Source organism: Amblyomma mixtum, chromosome 2 (genome assembly GCF_055824585.1).
Source record: "Amblyomma mixtum isolate Tamu chromosome 2, ASM5582458v1, whole genome shotgun sequence".
Classification (NCBI taxonomy): domain Eukaryota; kingdom Metazoa; phylum Arthropoda; class Arachnida; order Ixodida; family Ixodidae; genus Amblyomma; species Amblyomma mixtum.
The window spans coordinates 251493599-251511694 of NC_143013.1; the positions used below are offsets into that span (position 1 = coordinate 251493599).

The following is an 18096-nucleotide window of genomic DNA, read 5'->3' on the forward strand; positions in this document are numbered from 1 at the left end:
ACTTCTTTATTACTTATCGAACGTAAAACGGGGGAAGCTCTGTTCAGTAAAGTCCGGAGTGCTCAGCTTTCTTTATTTTATTTCATTTTTGCGGCGAATTTATAACCTTCGTCGCACGTCTGTGTTTATGGCATATTCGGAGCGCGGAATTGAAGATGCTCACTCCCCCCTTGCTTTGAGGTACAGCATCATTCATCGTTCATTGACTTCGGTATCCCACCACACGGTATAGGCAACCGTAAACTGGGTATTGAAGACACTTGACTTCTCAGTACATATATGTCAGCTAGGGAAACCACAAAACAAGAGTAGTTTCAGTGTTCCATGTTAGAGTAAAGATGGGGGCAGTGCCCATCTTTGCCATGGCTGACTTTCTAACACTCACAAAACTCGGAGGTCTTGTCGTGGCCGACGTTTCGAGAATCATGAGACCCCCGGGTGTCGTTCCCTGTTTTCAAAATAGCCAGCCATGAAAACAGCTCCAAAAGCCCATTTCGCTCTACATATTTATAGAAAAGCAATGAAAATACAGCCACTACAAAAATGTTGCTCTGTAGGCTGGACATCAGCTGAATTTGCCAGCTACTGCATCCGATGTGCGCCTAATCAGCTAAGTGTACCTGTCATTACTCTGAGATTTGGATCTTCGTATCCTCGAACAACAGAGGCGCTGGCTGTTGCCTGGAGTTGCGAAACTGATCTGCCGAAGATTACGTTAAGTAAATGACGCAACGCAAAGTGGGGTACGAAAAAAGGGGACTTCTATTATCAACCAGCGCCATTATCAGCAACACGCTAAAGGACCACACACACAGCTTTGTACCCGTCACCTCACTTTGTGCCGCAATGTCAACTTTTTGTGTCACTTTCGGTCGAAATACCTGTAGATAGGAATCTACCGAAAATTCATACCGCCCTCAATTAAAATGAGATGATGGCCAACAAATTATAATGGTCAACGAGCTGTTGGCGGTCACTGCCGTTGGTGTCCAATCGGCTCAAAATGGTAGGTGACAATTGATGCGCTAATAAAGTACAGTATGTTTAAGTATAGACAAGAGTGTTGATTGTGGCCAATTATCGTGACCCATTATTATGTTTACAAACGGTGGCTACATCATTTGCTGCTGTGCGCGGCTTGCTTATCCTGCCGTTCGAGGCGTCTAGTTTGAAAGACTGCACAGTCTTTCAAACTAGATCAGTCAGCATGTGACGCTTGTCCGATTCGGAGAAGCGCACAGCTGACTAGTACCTATACGCTGTGAGGATTATGTCCAGCATTACAACACGTATTTATCTTGATGTTTTGCAAAGAACCAGCTTGGAAATGGCGCTTCAAAATTTTTCATGCTTTTCTTAAAAGTACTCACCACTTGTTGAAAAACAACCGCATTCTAGGAACACTTTGAAAAGGAAAAAAAAAGTATTTTGAAATGTTTTTTTTTTTTTACTGGGGTTTAATGGACCTTTCTCCCTCTTAGTACATCCCTTGGTGGGTAAACTCGCCGCGCTCTTATTTTGCTTTAAAAAAAAACAGGGGCATTTAAACGACCTTCCATATTTTCCCGCTTTGTTCTAGGATCCACTCGGCTTTAACGAAGGGGCAACCTCATAGGCGCCCTGTGAAATAATAAAACTACATCTAAAACACTCACCCGGCGACAGCAGTGCCACCGCATTTTGTTTATGTCACAGATCACTGTTAATCAGTACGTTGTTTCTGGATCACTACATTCTGCGCCAACCTTGCGTAGAGCGCTCGAGTAGCGCATTGCCCTCGAAAAAAGCGACACCTCACCGAAGCTGCGAAGTTCTTGAGGCAACGTTTATGCGGAAGTAGAGTCGCATAGAATTATAAACCAGGATGTAACTGCCACTTACTATCAGCTATTGCTTATTCTCAGTTTTTGGTTTGGTTTATGGTTTATGGGGTTTAACGTCCCAAAGCGACTAAGGCTATGAGAGACGCCGTAGTAGAGGGCTCCGGAAATTTCGACCACCTGGGGTTCTTTAACGTGCACTGACATCGCACAGTACACGGGCCTCTAGAATTTCTCCTCCAAAGAAATTCTAGCCGCCGCGGCCGGGATCGAACCCGCGTCTTTTGGGTCAGCAGCCGAGCACCATAGCCGCTGAGCCACCGCGGCGGCTATTCTCAGTTTTTATTCACTGGTGTGCACTGCTCAACCGCTTTACACAGGGGTGAGCAGACTGTGAATGGCCACAATAAAAACGTTGACAACAATCTACATGTCGATGGTGGTCATGGGAAGTTCCGATATGCTTATTATGGCAAACATGTTAATAACGGCGAATATGTTCGACAATGTCCAATTGTCCACAACAGTCAGCCAGTGTATTGTTCGCGGCCAGTGGCCGTACATTTAAAATGGGCCAGCACTGGAGCACTGTCATTGTGTTGACTATGGTCACTAAATGCATCGACGGCTGTTAATAACTGATGATGACCGACGGGTTTTTATTCGGTGCCAATACACTGAAGGCGTTCAGAGTAACCTGGTAGTGAGTTAACGTGAGACAGAGAGAAAAATCTTCAAAGGTGGAAGGGTGGAGAGGTCGGCCTGAGTAAGACGTCTGAGGCCTGCTACTCCGACAGGGGATAGCAAAAAAAAAATAGAAATCAGGAGAGTACGAAGATGAGGGGTAATGAGGGGGTCAGTATTGTGACATCGGTCACTATGTCGATTATTGTCGGTGCATTCACTATGGACAATGCAGTTGTAGAGAACGTGCAATGGGCGACCATACCGCTCACGAGGAGCTCACTCTCTCCCGTCTTTGTCTTCGGGGGCGTGCAGGGAGGCTCGTCCTGGGCGGACGAAGAGCTCGAGTACGCGGCCAGCGGCATCGAGACGTCGGGAGGCGACGAAGACGGCGGTGCGGACCTGGGCGTCGCCGGCCCGCAGCAGCCGGGTCTGCTGGCAAGCAAGCGCAACCTGGCGGCCCTGGCTCGCAGCGGACGGCTGCCCCGGTTCCACTACAACAAAAAGCTCGGCCCGGCCGCCTCGCCCCTGCAGCCCGCCTCGCGGATGCTCATGGCTGGTAGCCGCGCCCGGCTGCTGCCCGCGGCGCCCCTGCTGCGACAGGGGACCGGCTGGCGCCCCGACGGCTGGACGCCGGCGGCGGGCGACCAGGCGCTTCAGGGCGACGCGCCCGACAAGATGGGCGTCGTCGAGGCGCTGGGCCGCCTGTCCGAGGCCGCCATCTTCCCCTACATCGGGCCGCATAGGTGGATAAAGCCGTGGTGCATAAACCCCGCTGCTACTCTGTCCTGCCTGCTCGCTACCCCGCCGCCTCCCCCTGCTCGCATCGTGCTGCACCCGCTGCCCGCGCTCAGGGCTAGGCACCGTTGATCGCTGCCGCTGTGCGGGTGGCAGAGCAGCCTCGCTGTAACGAATTTCCGGCTGTTACGAAACGCCCATGGCACCGTTGTGGGCTGCGGGACTATACACTCGCATACGGGGAAGGACGTATCGGTTGCGAGTAAAGCATTGCTGGATATCATATTTCTTGAGACAGCGTCAGGCTCCTCTCTGTCTGTTCGATTGTAAAAAGTCTCGTGCTTGTCTTGCCAAAACGACAGCTCCTCCGCCCTTGAGATAAGATGACAAGGGTACTTGTCCACATTCAGTGCCCACTTGAATAGACATCTATAGCGGCTGCTGCAAATATCCAGATATAGCCTTGTCCAACATGTCAGTGAGGTTTTTTTCTTCGCCTTTGGAGCTCGGTTCCTTTCCTTTAAATTTCGCCTCTGTTGCAGCCATGTCACCATCGGCTTTTACTTTCTAGACGTTCTGAGTGAACGGAGCAGTTAAGGTTTTCCTATTTCATATGATTTGATGCAAAATAATCTACAGACTACAAGCGGCCTGGGCACGAAAACCGAGAGTCAGTGCCAATAGTGTCACTTGTTAAACTGCAGCATCAAATAATGGATTTATCCATTATTTCATGGACACGACGACTACATACGACGGAATTTCTCATTCTCAAATGTGAGGTCTTGCTAAAATTTGTGGTCTTTACGATTCAGATAACTCGATCAGAATTCAAGAAGGGAAAGTTAAACCAACACCACCGTTATCAGTTAGTCAAATTGGTTTGTACTTACTGATTGCTTCCAATTTTTGCACACTTGTTCCTTTTACTTTTTTCATTAGTGATAACGAATAGAAACTAGTCTGGATGGCACTCTTTATCGTAGCATCGTTAGTTATGCAGCAGCTTACTTGAAAGTTAGCTTAGCCCAAGCGGAATTGTGAGTTTTTCTTATTCGATGTCAATGGTGTCGACAGGGTACCACTCGTACATAATTCTATCAATGTTTGTGACGGCCAAACATTTTTCGTGTTTTGCGAGATAACAATATTTCTCGATATCGTTGCGATCAGCTGAGAGCAGCAACATCAACAAGGCTATCAGTGTTGTGCCAACGTTTCAGCAAGGAGGCCTGTGTGGCGAGCCCCTCTTGATGAAACGTTGATATGGGTTTCAGGAAGCACCCCCTTTTGTTCATGTCTATTTTTATCTTCCCATTATATTATTTCATGCACATCTGCATTCCATGCTCGTGCTCTTTGCGTGTGTCTTTCGCTGTGTCGTTTCACAGCGGCTTTTTGCTTGTGCTCTCACGTCGCTTTGTATTAGACGCTCCCGTGTCAACGCACTTACAGCTACATGCATGACGTACTTTGCTGCACTGAGAACAAATTTGCTACCGTAGTGTAGTGGCAGCGCATTTGCAATTCTAATACCTCGCCTGCCTTGCCTGTTTGCCTGTGTTTGTTAGCTTCGCTACCAAAGAAGGTAGCGCAAAAAACAACTGCGTTAGGGGGAAGAAAGTAAAAAGCCTCTAGATCGTCCTAATGATACAGTTCAAAATATTAAACATGCACGAAACAAGATCTGTAAATAAAACGGAATATCAAATGAGGCTAGGGCTGTAGAAGATAGTGTATTCTTTTTTATTTGTTTATGTCTCCGAATTATCACAATACTAATACATGTGTGGAATGACAATCGATTTGACATTATGACAATCGTGAGTCGTTGTTGATCGTTTCATAGACATGTGGTTTAATGTAAAGTAGAATCGAAGGAGTGCCATCGTGCTTGACAATTCTTTGCGTGAGCTGTGCTGTTGTCTTCGAGGCTGCCAAACCATTGTTGACGTGGGTGTCGTGTGAGTCACCTGCAGTCACGCAAAGTTAAACTTCCCAAAGCCTCATGCCTTGTATTTATAAGCAAAGTAATAAAAACGCCACGTGCTGATAGCGTGGTTGGACTGAACGAACCTGTCTTTTATTTTTTCTTCACAACTTTTTGTACCACTTGTTCATGAGGCTACAGTTCATAAACTCAGAGCAGACTTAAAACTGCACCTGCAGCAGCTGAAGAGTGCCTGGAACAATTTTCAGCGGAAGCATTCACAGCCTTCTTGCTTGAAGAGAGCAAGTGAGCGCAAAGCGAAAGTAGAAATGACGCTGTGAACTGTTGTCATACACATAGATCTTTATGTCTGTGGATTGAAAGGAGCAACAGCTGAGAGTTTCACGCGCGCCTAATTTTTCCTCTCAGACACATTTGCCCAAAAAGCTTCTCCGCCCACACGAGCAATAAGACAACGCTAGTGCTGCTTTCCTTGCTTTCGCTCGCATGACGAAGCCTGCCTCTGCTAATGATTAGAAGTTGCATGTGGTTTGGGACGTCACTGACTGTCTGTGACGTCACCATTCAGCACTTGAAGACAAACGAAAAAATGTGCGCCGGCTGAGAGGAAAGTTGGAGGTCATCTTCCACGCCAACTTTTGAGAACTTTGAAATGAGCAAAGAATTGCTCCCAATGTCTGCCAGAAGACGCGCCCTGGACCTATCGAGCATTTACTTTGAGCTTATGACGTCTTCCGGGAGCCATTTAGTGTGTTCCGTTTAAATCAACGCGGAGTTGCGGAACGGCCCGCTCTGAAACGCTCCACGGAACCATGCATGAAAAGCAAAGTTGGAATCTTTTTCAAGATTTATTACTACAAATTGTCAGTTTGTAGATCTGTGCTCCGCATTTCAAATTTTGTGTATCGACGCCTTAACTACAGTCATGTTTGTTCATGTCAGGAAGAAAAGGGCAATCATAACCAAGCGAGCTTGAGGCTAAGAGAGCCTTGTCTCCAGCTTTTCGAACTTTCTCCATTTCAGAGAGGCCGGACACTGACAACAGCAAAATGCCAGTTCTCTATTCTCTAGCTTTGCGTGTGAGAGAGAGAGGTGGGGGGGGGGGGGGGGGGGGGAGGGGGGTATTCCCGGCGGAGGTGGCACCCATTCGATCTCTGAAGACAGTTAAAAGCCGCTTCACTCCAAGCCCTTAAACTGAGTTTGGGACTAGAGGGAACTTTCCCTTAACGCCTACTGAAGTGGAGGAGAGGGGGGGGGGTCTATTCAACTGAACAGAAAGAAGTCCCTCACTGTTCTGCATAATATTGCAAATAATTTGTTGCCAAAACTGAGCAATTCAATCCAAGCCATTGTACGCTCTACAACAGTGCTCATTGAGTGCGCAGTAAGTTATACTCATAACGCTTCAAGGCTCATGGAGGGCAAATAACTGTACATTTCGATCTACAGAGCTTCACCGCCCAAGAAACATCATTAGAGAGATTCGGCACAGTATGATCCGCGATCCGCTACCGCGAACTGGTTCCTCAAGACGCCAATTGCGCAGATGCCCCCCAAGAGACGCAACTGGGTCCCGTGGGAAGCGGATCACAGCGGCGGATCGCGGATCACACTATGGTAAATTTTTTATTGGGGAACTGGTACTTACTCCTTCGAAACACCGTGTAACATGAACACACATACAGCCGGGGCCGGTTCACATTCTCTGGAGCCGGAGTCACTGAACAGATTGCTTTGTTCATTTTGGAGCACTTGGGGCCTGAGAATATCATGCTGTCAGGAGAACAAGAAAACCTCGCCATGCATAGTCAAGTCTTGGTCCCGGTAAATGCCTGAGATGACGATTATCTACGCAAAGAACTATCAATGTACATCACGCCCTCGCTAGACAACATCCTAGCTGCTGTCTAGCTAGGGAAATCTCGAGAGCTTGAGAGATCGTTCTGCGCAAAGGAGACAAAGCTGAGGTGTTGAAGTAAAATTATGTAGACAACATCTCGATGATACTGACAAGACTTGTTTTGTCCTTAGGATGCCAGCATAAATTACCAGCAGTAATTGGCAGCCCTGCTCACCGTTGCCATCATTCAGCCTTAAATTCAAATATTTTCATTTTTGCTCCTTGCACTCACATGATAGCATGTGGCCCGTAAGTGGCAATTTATCTATATGCAACCCCTTTAGAAGAAATTTTAGTTGATTGTTTAGGCACCCAACTTGGGCTCAGATAGCCATTACTCGCATCACCTATCTTTTGTGGCAAACATTGTGACAATAATCGACACTGCACAAGGCTGAGACCCCCTCCCCCCCGCCCTCCCTTCCATGCCCATGCAGACACTCTCTCCTTACATACACTTGCTGCACACAGCATGTCAGATACGCCACGCAGCGTCAAAGCATCACTTTGATTCCCAACCTAACAAACAGAAATACCATGTACCTGGGGCCAAAGAAAAGTCTCAAGGTTCCTCACTTATCAGATAAAGGCACCAGGCCTTGTAATTCCGATCTGCCCTTCTTCGTTTTAGTAACCTTTCAGTTTTCAGTGTTGCTCTAGGTCCTTTTATTACACCACCGCCAAAGATAACACCCGCATGCCTCCACCTTACAGCGTATAGCACAAATTGTTATGGACATTGCTGAAATATTACGTCGGTCTGAAAATTAAGGGCTCCAGATAGGGAAAGTAAAGCGCGCGACTAAATAAAGCGTCGTTTGCAAGTACTTCACCTCCCGGTGTGGTATGATGCGGTTTAATGTCTCGAATATTAAGCGGCTATCCGGGGCTATCGGCGACGGTGCACTGGAGGCCTCTGACAGCTCTGGGAAGTCAGAAGCCGAGAGGGTCATGATTAAAACCTCACGACAGAGCTACCATTGAATGTACCGCGCCACGTACGTTTCCTCAAGAATTCAGTTTACGGCTTCCCTGTAAGTTGTGGATTGATCTTGTCAATCTAGCATACCAAGTTGCCAGGAATCTGCCCTAGAAGAAACAGCAGCTTGCCCTGAATGACCCGAACGTGCAACTATAGTGCATGTAAGAGGTTAGCAAACTGTCATATGTAGCGGAGTTGAATGCGTATCCGGTGCAGTGATCTATAGAGTGCGAAAAAGAAATATTTGCTGAAAAAAAAAATGAAGGCAACGCAGACTTCAGCAGTGTAGCCGGATACCCCGAAACTTAGGTACAAATAAGATAGCTGTGAGAGAAACATGTTATGTACTTATAAATTAAAGTAAAAAAAAACGTGCAGCGATAATTCCATTGATCACAAATCTACTTCAGGGTTGAAAGCTCACTTTGTATTAGATATCGCTCAAAATTTTTTGAATCTGGTTCGCGTGACGAAAAAGGAGGAAGAGTGTATGAAAGCGTGGAATCCTGGCCCGGCAACAACACTTCTTTTTTAACTTTGCCGATACATCGACGAATCGCAATCAACGCCGTGTCCCTCAAACGGCAGACATTGCTATTAGCACATATGTGGTCCGCATGTCGTGGCACTCAACAACCCTCTTGTGACGTCGGTGACTCGTCAGCGCTTCGTAGAAGGAAAAACGCTTTTTCGACCTCGAAACTACCACCGTTTTAAGCAGTCAAGAGTTATATGAACGTATATCTAGTCAGGTACCACAATGGAACCAGAAAAACTTCTGGCACTGACAAAAGCAGCGTAATATATTTCAGGTTTCTTGGCTGTGATCTAGGAACCCGTACGGGTCCCAAAACGCTCTTAAATAGTATTTTTGCTTCGTCACTCGCTACAGCTTGTCGTTTTCACAACCAACCAATTAGCAAGGATCGAGGCCTCCAACAGTTACTACGAGCGCTGTCCTGATCAAAAACACCGAAGTTTGGGCCAGTTTGTATTGATCCATCTTGAAAAAACGTAGCAGAACGAAAAAACGGGAACGAAGTATACACAAGTACAAGATATCAAGCAGCTTAACGCAAAGCAGTGTGCTTGACGTGGCGTTAAAAACAACTTGCAAACATTGTGTCCTTTCTCCTAGGCATTCTTGTTTAGGAGAAGAAGGTCCATTTTAAATCCTCTTTTTCCCACCGTCATAATCGGTAGTGTCCACGGACCCTGCGTGCGCGGGGACACGTCCATAGTGTCGGTTCCCACCCGGTCCGACTCCGTTCTCCCGGCTCCTCGCAGGTTCTCGTTCGTGCCTACAATGCGCATGCGTAGAGATGTCTCCAGCGGCCCAGGGCGGCGGCAGCAGCGTGAGGGAGCACAGCGCGAAGAGCAGCAGCGGACCGGAGAGCAGCAGCAGCTCGGGCAGAGCCGCGTTAAGCGCAACGTGGCTGCCCTGGCCCGCAACGGGTGGCTGCCTCCGGTCGCAGTGGCGGCGCCCTCAGCGGAGCGGGGAACCAGGGCCGAGTTTTTGCGTCGCTTCTCGGGCTCTCAGGCCCACGAGGCCAGCGCGGACGAGGAGGAATTCGTGCCAGAGGACGAGGCCTCCGACGCACCCGACTGCGTCGACCAAGATGACGAGGTACGAACGTTTGGCTTATTGGTTTGGTTTATTGGGGCTTAACGTCCCAAAGCGACTGGGGCTATGAAGGACGCAGCAGTGGAGGGCTCCGGAAAATTTTGACCACCTGGGGCTCTTTAACGTGCGCTGGCATCGCACAATACAGGGGCCTCTAGAATTACGCCTTCATCGAAATTCGGCCGCCGCGGCCGGGATCGAACCCGCGTCTTTCGGGCCAGCAGCCTAGCGCGGTAAACACTGAGCCACCGCGGAGGGTCGAGGTATGAACCTTATTCCCTTTCACAGACGGCGATGGCTTTGCGTGCTTTGCGTGGGACTCCCACACCCAACAATTCCGGTCAAAAAAGCACTTTTGAACGGGCAACATTTTATGAACGCAGTTTTTTCACATTTATTGCAGAATTTCACTCTAAAAATCAATGTTTTAACAGAATTTCCATCGACAGGCTTCCATTTTTTTTTTGTTATTGACGCTCTTGCTAACGTCAGAAGCATTCCCCTCCGGTTTTCTATATCAGTCTTAAATGTTCCATGCGAGAGATGGAAAAACTTCAAAAGATATATTGTTGTAAACATCGAAACAATGAACCGTTACCTTCGATATTTCCATAGCGGTACCTCACAATTTTCTAATATTCAAAATTTTTTCCCTACAACCTTGGACTTGTGAGAGGGAGAGCGCTGTCATCGTAGTCAGTCGTAGCCATTAACTATCGCATTAACATCTCTGCTGCTAGGAAGATAATCCGGATACCCACTGAAACGTTCCATATGAGCCATGCGTATGAAATTATGAGAATATGGAGTCCGTCTGATTCGGGAAATATCCGGGAATCTGCATGCGTTCCATACGTTTCGTGTATGGCTTCCGTATCCTATGTGTGTAGTCTTTACATGATCTTCATATCTAATGTTACTTACTATATGGGACGTGGAGTCCGTGAGTATTTCGATTTCTCCGTACGCATTTTTCGTATACTCCTATGGACCCCGTGTGTTCCCTATGGTTTCCACACGAGCCACTCGGGAAACATAAGAAGTTACGATAACAGTGATGTGCAACGTTTGATAAGGGCAGTTGAGCCTGGTGCAGACAACGGGGTCACAACAAGCCGGATGTTCTCGAGAATGAACTGTCTGCACTAATGTAGTGCGTGGAGGTCGAGCAGGTGGTATTGAGACTGAGCCTATGTTCATGCCTTCCGTCATGCGATCAATCGAACCATAATATTGTTTTACGTGAACAATGATATTCTTGAGCATATTGCGGACAGGTAAGCACGCTCTGCATCGTGACGCAGGATGTGGAAGATATTCTGCTGGTGCCGTCACTGGAAGAAGTCAAACGGAACCTGGGCCACCTGGCAAGAACGGGCAGGCTTCCACCTTTCAACTACCGTCGGCCCCTGCTTAGCGCTGGTGAGTGGCTGTTTCATATGGAAGCATCGGCAGCTGATGGACCTTGCCATTGTGGACTAACGGATGAAAGTTGTTCGAGTTGTTCACTCGTGCCACTTTCTTTAAGGTCAAGCGCAGCAGCTTCCCATTAGGTGATTACAAGGAAAGCTTAGAAAATCATTCAGTAGCGCAGTTGTTTGTCGTCATGTTCACTTCACTACTGTGCAGTTGTTTGCTATTTAGAACTGATGACAAAGGGGCATGAATTTTTTGTCTTATTTTTTTGCTTCAGGGAGTGAAAACATGATTGATTGTGGATTTCGTAGCGGGCTTAGAAAAAAGAAACAGAAATTCCAAATTATTAATCTCTACTAACGTGACAAGTTGAACAACTTGGTAGGTGTTCATCATGAAGCAACGCATCGTGCTGTCTTCTTTGTCTGTCGACGTCTTGTTTGTACTCCTTCATGATAAATTCCTACCAACTTAGCCCCCTTGTTACGTTAATAAAATTGCTTGTTCATCGGGCTTTCCTTTCTTTCATTACGACTAGTGTTCTACACGATACAGAAAACGTGTAACCGATTACGATTACTTTATCTGTAATGTAACCGATTTTTAGTGGTCAAATACAGGCCATGAAATATAACTGAGCACTTACAAAGACAAACAATGAGTGCCAGATTAAACGGGCACCGGGCTGACACAACACGGAATGAACAGAAGGCAGTGTCGACCCATTTTAATCAACGCCATCACAAATTCGACGAACTCAAATTGTTCATTCTTCAGTCAGGCTTCAAATCGACAAGGGACAGAAAATACAGAGAAGCATTCCTAATCCACAAATTTAAAACACTGCAACCAACAGGGATTAACATGTCCAGAGGAAACCTGGAATCTCTCAGGTACATTCCAGGGTCAGCATAATTTTAAATTAACAAATGTCTTGCACGTGGTCAGACTATTTCCTAGAACCTCACATAAGTATATTGTCGCTCCTTGCACCCTTCCCAGGTCATATCTTCCACCACATTTCCGGCCTTGTCACCCTCTCCCTTTGTTCACCTTTTTTTTTTCTCTCTCTCTTCTTTTTCTCCTAATCCCCTGCTACCAGTTCTCGGAAACCATAACACTCCTGTTACCCCCTCCGCCCCCACATTTTGGCTTTGTCTGAACACGAGCCATCCCCCCCCCCCCCCTGCCTTGTCCTTCCTTGGAAATGCCCCCCTTCCTTTCTCCTTCCAGTGCCAGCCTATTTTTTTTTTCTTGTTCTCATTTCCCTGTACCACGCTGACTAATCCTTTTATCTGAGTTTTGCAGGTTCACCCAGCGCCTCCCCCCCCCCCCCCCCCCCCCCCCCCCCGTCGCAGCCCCTTCAAAGCCTTTTGTTCATTACACCCCCCCCCCCCCCCAGATATAAGTTGTCCCACTATTGCAGCCTAACGAATCATGATTCACCTCCCTCCCCTTCCTGACACGCATCCCCTCCCACACCACTTTCCTGCCCCACCCCCGGGGCCTTCCTCCTCGGAGCGAAGGCCCTATTTAATCCCTGCCGATGATGAACGCTTTGCCCAGACGAAGACAAGTCCCCTTGTCGAAACGTTGGCTCTAGCAACCTGAGGTTTTCCCCTCCCTTGTTCGTTTTGTGATCGCCAAGGACCATCTACCGCACCCTCTCTCTACCTATCACTCTTAAGTTATTTTACAAGTGTCTTATGTAAGCATATATCACAAATTACATGGACGAGAATGAGCTGGTGCGGTTTGGTTGATCTATAGTCTGCTTCAGCTCACTTGCAGTTGTTTTTGAAGTTTTCATGAGCATTTTTTTCCCATTTCCAAGTGAACGCATCTGTAGCGTCACTGAAGTATCTCTATGTACGCGCCGGAGGGAAGTGAGTTGCTTTAACAATACCTCGACGTTATCGCGAAGTGCCGCGCTCCGCTGGTTGGGCACTAGCGCACTAACGGTACAAAGCACAAGCTCATTGAACATGACATTCCATTCAAATTCAAACTTAAATTTAAATTGAAATGTTTGTTCTTTTTTTACACATAGCAATAGCGTGCAGTTTGTGTATACAGCAGGAGGTCCTAAGGTAAAAAAAGAAAAATTGGCAGTGGCTTAGCTCGGCTATTCGAGGATATACGTAGCGAAAGCGAGCGCAACGACGAGGCAAGCGGTGTGACGTCACACCAAACAGCGGTGGCAGCTCCGCGGCGAGGCGCGTGGTGTGACGTCATGCCAGATGGCGCGGCGAGCGCGCGGCGTCCGCAGGCAACGGCTGAAGGTCGGTGTCTGTGCCTCCTCGGAGCTCCGCCACAGCAAAATCGCAAGTTCGTGGCCAATGTAGCTTTCGCTACAAAACCGTAGGTGCCGTCTTGGTGAATTGCGAAATGCAGAGTACTGAACACGCGCCTGGTCAACTGCGGGTCGCTTGGACTTGCATGTGCAGAAATTATCGCGCGCGCGGCCTCTCCGCAGCTCGACCGTTGTCGCTATAACGCACGGTTAAGCGCGCTAGAACTGCCACCCTAGTGAGAGGATGCCGTGCAACGCCACTTTTCGCCATCGAGTTCAGATTCTCTAGGTTGTAACGCTGGTTACAATTGGTTTTAGGAAAAAAAATGTAAAGCATCACTAGTAATCGATTACTGAAAATAATTTTTGGATTACCGAGAACTTTACCCCTTGCAAAATGTAGTGAATGAATGACAAATTTAAAAAAAAGTGTAATTTATTAGAAGTACTCCATTTCTTGTAACGCGGCACATGCAAGTCTGACTACGACTTGACAGTCGCACGATACCACAGCTCGAGGCAGTGCTTCGAGCTCTTCATAAAGATGACGCTTCACGAGAGTTCTGCAGAGTACTAGCATTTTCCGCCATTATGTTGCAGTCGCCCACAAAATTGTTGACACACCCTGTTTCAAGTTTACCACGCAAGGTTTCCAAAGGCACAGATCTCCGTAAACCGAGATTAATGTCTTAAATCCTGAAACCGTACGCATCTGACGCCGCCTAAATATTGTGTATATATCTGAAAAAAGCTGCATTTTAATTAAGGAAAAGAAACGAAGGCAAGCAAGTTTCTTGCGTCGCTAACGGCAACAGCGTTAATTAGCTCGTTGGTTTCGGCGACCCTTGTTTCATAAGCGGTTGGGTTTCGGCACGTGAAGGGTGGTTGCTGCCCCCCCCCCCCAAAAAAAAAAAAAAAAATTGAAATGCCTCGTATGATAGGATCATACACAAAAAGAAAAGTAGGGATCTGCAGCCCGACACCTATATACCAGCTACTGCGATGAGAAAATGAAAGGGTTCTAAAAAGGCATGCAAAGCAAAGAAACCGTGTGACGCAGGTGGCAGGACTGACGACCTTTTAATCACTTTTTCAATTTCAAGTTGCACGTCGCCACGCAACTCCATTTCTATGTTTCACTTTGACTCTGGCGAAAAGATTGTCCAGTGTTGAGGTGGGTCTGATCAGCAAATAACATGTTTCATATGTTATGCAAGAAACTTAGAGATAACGCTTGTCGAATAGCTTGGTGGACGGATCGCACACTCGGTAATGTCGGGTGACGGGACAGAATTGCTTGTGTAACCCAGTATTTGAGCTGAAGTAGTATAGTCGGTGGATGCAAGTTGTCCCTAGTGTCATGGCATCATGACTGTGCACCTGTTTACGTATGCCCTTGTTTTGGCAACACTATCCGATGCGCAAGAGTGTCTTAATATTAATTTCCCAGTATTGTTGGCCGGTGAATGCCGTTACAGAGTGGAGGCGGTAAACAAGCTCTTTGATTACACGAAGTAAGGCTGTTAGAAAAAGAAAAAACAACAAAGAACAATACAAGCATGAGTACAGAATTTCAACTTATACAAGATGCATTTTAAAGGTTCTGGTTAATGCCATTTTTGAATGGTTGTGGAAGCACAGCTGCAAAGTTATTCCACCGGGCTATAGTTCTCGTGAAAAACGAGTAGGCGTCAACATTAATGCGTGATTGTGTAGCGTGCTATGTATGCATGTATGTGTGTGTGTGTGTGTGCGTGTGCGTGTGCGTGCGTGCGTGTGTGTGCGTGCGTGTGTGTGTGTGTGTGTGTGTGTGTGTGTGTGTGTGTGCGTGTGTGCGCGCGTGTGTGTGTGTGTGTGTGTGTGTGTGTGTGTGTGTGTGTGTGTGTGTGTGTGTGTGTGTGTGTGTGTGTGTGTGTGTGTGTGTGTGTGTGTGTGTGTGTGTGTGTGTGTGTGTGTGTGTAAACTAGAATATGTTTCGCGACAGAGCTAACACCTCCCGTTTCTTACCTCCTCTGCTTCCCTATTCCCTCCATGTGCGCAGACATGTCCCAGGCGACGTCTCCGTGGCCCCAGGCCAGGCCTAAGCGCCTCGCGAAGCGCTGCCGGCCCCGCGGCGAGAACAAGCGCAACGTGGCCGCCATGGCTCGCAAGGGGGCGCTGCCGCGCTCATGAGCGGCTGCGCTGCCAGCGCCCTCTCTCTCCTCTTACGCCCCCCAACGACCTGCGCCACGTCCCCCTCTCTATCGTGTCTTCCCAGCGGTCATCTCGTGCTGCCCAGGGGACGCAGGAATGTCGCCTGGTCCGCATAAGCCGTGGCTCGAGCAGAGCGACCCCCGTCATATCCCGCTGCCACCACCACCGCTCGTAGCTGTCAACCCGCTGAAGGCAGCTCCGATACTGTCCATTCCCTCGTAGCTTGGCCAGTGTTGCTTCTACTCCCCCAAACTCGTCGTTGTGCACCCTACTCTTTGCAAGAAAACTGGTGCAAAGTATCCAGGGCGAGCTGTGTGCGGTCGTGCTTAAGCCTGCGTGCGAGCTGGTTATCTGCATCTGCGATTCTTCACATTGGCGGGCCGATGTACCCATGCCTTTTTATTCCGTGGTATTCTTTTCTGTGTTTGATTAGACGTTGGGGCCACAAGGCCCGTTGGCATCGCAGTATCGAATTATGGTCACGAAGCATGACATCGTAATAAGACAGATCGGTAAAATATGCTTGTCAGTATATGCAGTGACCGAGGACGCTGCGTCTTATGCAGAGTAGTTCGCTCTTAATGTGTCTGGTGGAATTTTTCGGCAGATCTTCCATCCCGTATGGTGCACTGCATTCTGTACACTGCTTTATTTTACCCTTTTGGCAATTTAATCAGTAGCTTGCGTTTTTTTTTCTCCTCATTAATGTGAAGGCGATTACCCACGCTGGCCGGGGAAAGTGGAAAGTGTTCTATAAACCGGCCTGTACGTGACAAGCCTGCACGCGAGATTTATATTGAAGCTAAGCGTTGCGCAGTTTTTCCTCGAGGGAACCGGAGTTAAACTCAAATAAGCGTAGAATAGTTCCGCTCTGTGACAAATTTACTAAGCGTTATGTGCTTCGGGATGTTTGTTCGCTTCCTTTTAATTCTTACGAAATTTTCTTCGACTTTTTTAACAATTGTGAAACTTTATAACTGCAAAAAACTAAAACCAAATGCGGCTCAAAATATAACCTCAAGATACTCATGTGAAGCGAGAATGCGCTGCCTGGTAGCATTGGGGCACCGTTAATTAGGAGCAAGCGACAAAGTTCATTCAACCTGTTTCAATCATCGGCTCGAAAGTTAACGCCAGAGCGAGCAACAGAGACAAGCGTTGTTTCTTGAGGAATTAGATACATAAGAGGCTTTGTCTTGTGTTCTAATGAACACAGCACTGGAAGGAGCGTTGCTCCGTGCAGAATCTCACGCATCCTAAGCAATCTCAAAATCTCACGCATGCTAAGCAATCTCATCGCTTCTAGAGCAGCTTAAAGCGATAAGTACTGATTTCGCCTTTCCATCTTATTAATCAGGCATCCTATAAATTCAAATTTTGTGTTTCTCTTCGACGCTCAGAAGTTCTGGGGATATTTTTGAATGTTCTAGCTTGTATTAAACTTATTGCGCTATTCTCTTTCTTCATGTAATTTCCTCAGCAACTAAAATAGTTTTAGCGTCTAATAAGCTGAATCGCTGCCAGTGACGGCAAATACGCACCGAAATTCTCGGGATATCTTTCGTCGCGCTTCTCTTTATGTCTATTTTGTTTGCTCCGTGGTTGACTAAAAGTAGAAGGTAAATAATTCCAGTTTGTGACCTCCATTTGAGAGCGTTACTTGCGTCATGTATTTCTTAAAGGTGCACTGAAGAGGAATCAGAACTCGTATTTTCACCGCCGGAACTCGATCTACACGTTCCGAACATTCTTAGAAACTTCGAATTATTGCCCTGTGCGACCGATTTCCTTAATTTAAATCCGTTTAAACATCCCGACTTCTGCTTTCTTTTTTTTTTCTTAATTTCCCGCAGACGGTGAGAGGAGTCGACCAACCTTTCAACCAGTCCCGTGGCGGCTTTCCGCTCTGCCATCGGCGGAGTGATACGCAGTGATCGGCGAAAGCAAAGAGTCCATGCGTATTTTTATTTCCGTGGGCCTAATTTGCAGCTATGTAGTATCTGACTAGATCTTTTATCCACGGAAACCTAAAACACAAAATAAAAGCGAAAGCAAGGTCGCCACGCGACTGCCTGAAAGGCACTCCATGCGTTGGTCGACTCCTCCCACCGTCTGCGGGGAATTAAAAAAATGGTTGGAGCTGGACTTAATCCGATTTAAATTAAGGAAATCGGCCGCACAGGGCAATAATTCGAAGTTTCGAAGAATGCTAGGAGCGTGCTGATGGAGTTCCCGCGGCAAAAATACAAGTTTAGATTCCTTTTCTGTGCATCTATAACATTCGTTGCTCTATGCATTCAAAAGTTCTTATTGTCTCGTCTTTTGTTTCTGCGATGCCTCTTGCTTTTTAAAACAGTTTAGTATTCACCCCTCTCTTCCCTTTTTATTCTATTGTGTTATCATTTGCACCACACTTCAAAACCGAGCTAAAATTTTTCGGAAAAAGTTTTTGTCTACTTCGCGGCCACTGACTGTGTTACCAGCTATACGGAAGG

At 47.2% G+C, this 18096-nt stretch overlaps 1 protein-coding gene across 2 annotated transcripts in view; it reads left to right on the forward strand.

The window, feature by feature from the left end:
* LOC149363518 (uncharacterized) overlaps positions 1 to 15724 on the forward strand; it is a 153346-nt gene extending 137622 nt beyond the window's left edge. Inside the window, exons 2-5 of one of the 2 annotated variants that reach the window (XM_089573518.1) lie at positions 2820 to 3265; positions 9363 to 9702; positions 11004 to 11121; positions 15450 to 15724. In XM_089573518.1, the coding sequence (XP_089429644.1) occupies positions 2820 to 3265; positions 9363 to 9702; positions 11004 to 11121; positions 15450 to 15580 (1035 nt within the window). In that variant the 3' untranslated portion in view covers positions 15581 to 15724. The remainder of the gene's footprint in view (positions 1 to 2819; positions 3266 to 9362; positions 9703 to 11003; positions 11122 to 15449) is intronic. The other variant, XM_089573519.1, reaches the window with a different exon arrangement.
* The last annotated feature ends 2372 nt before the right edge of the window (positions 15725 to 18096 follow it).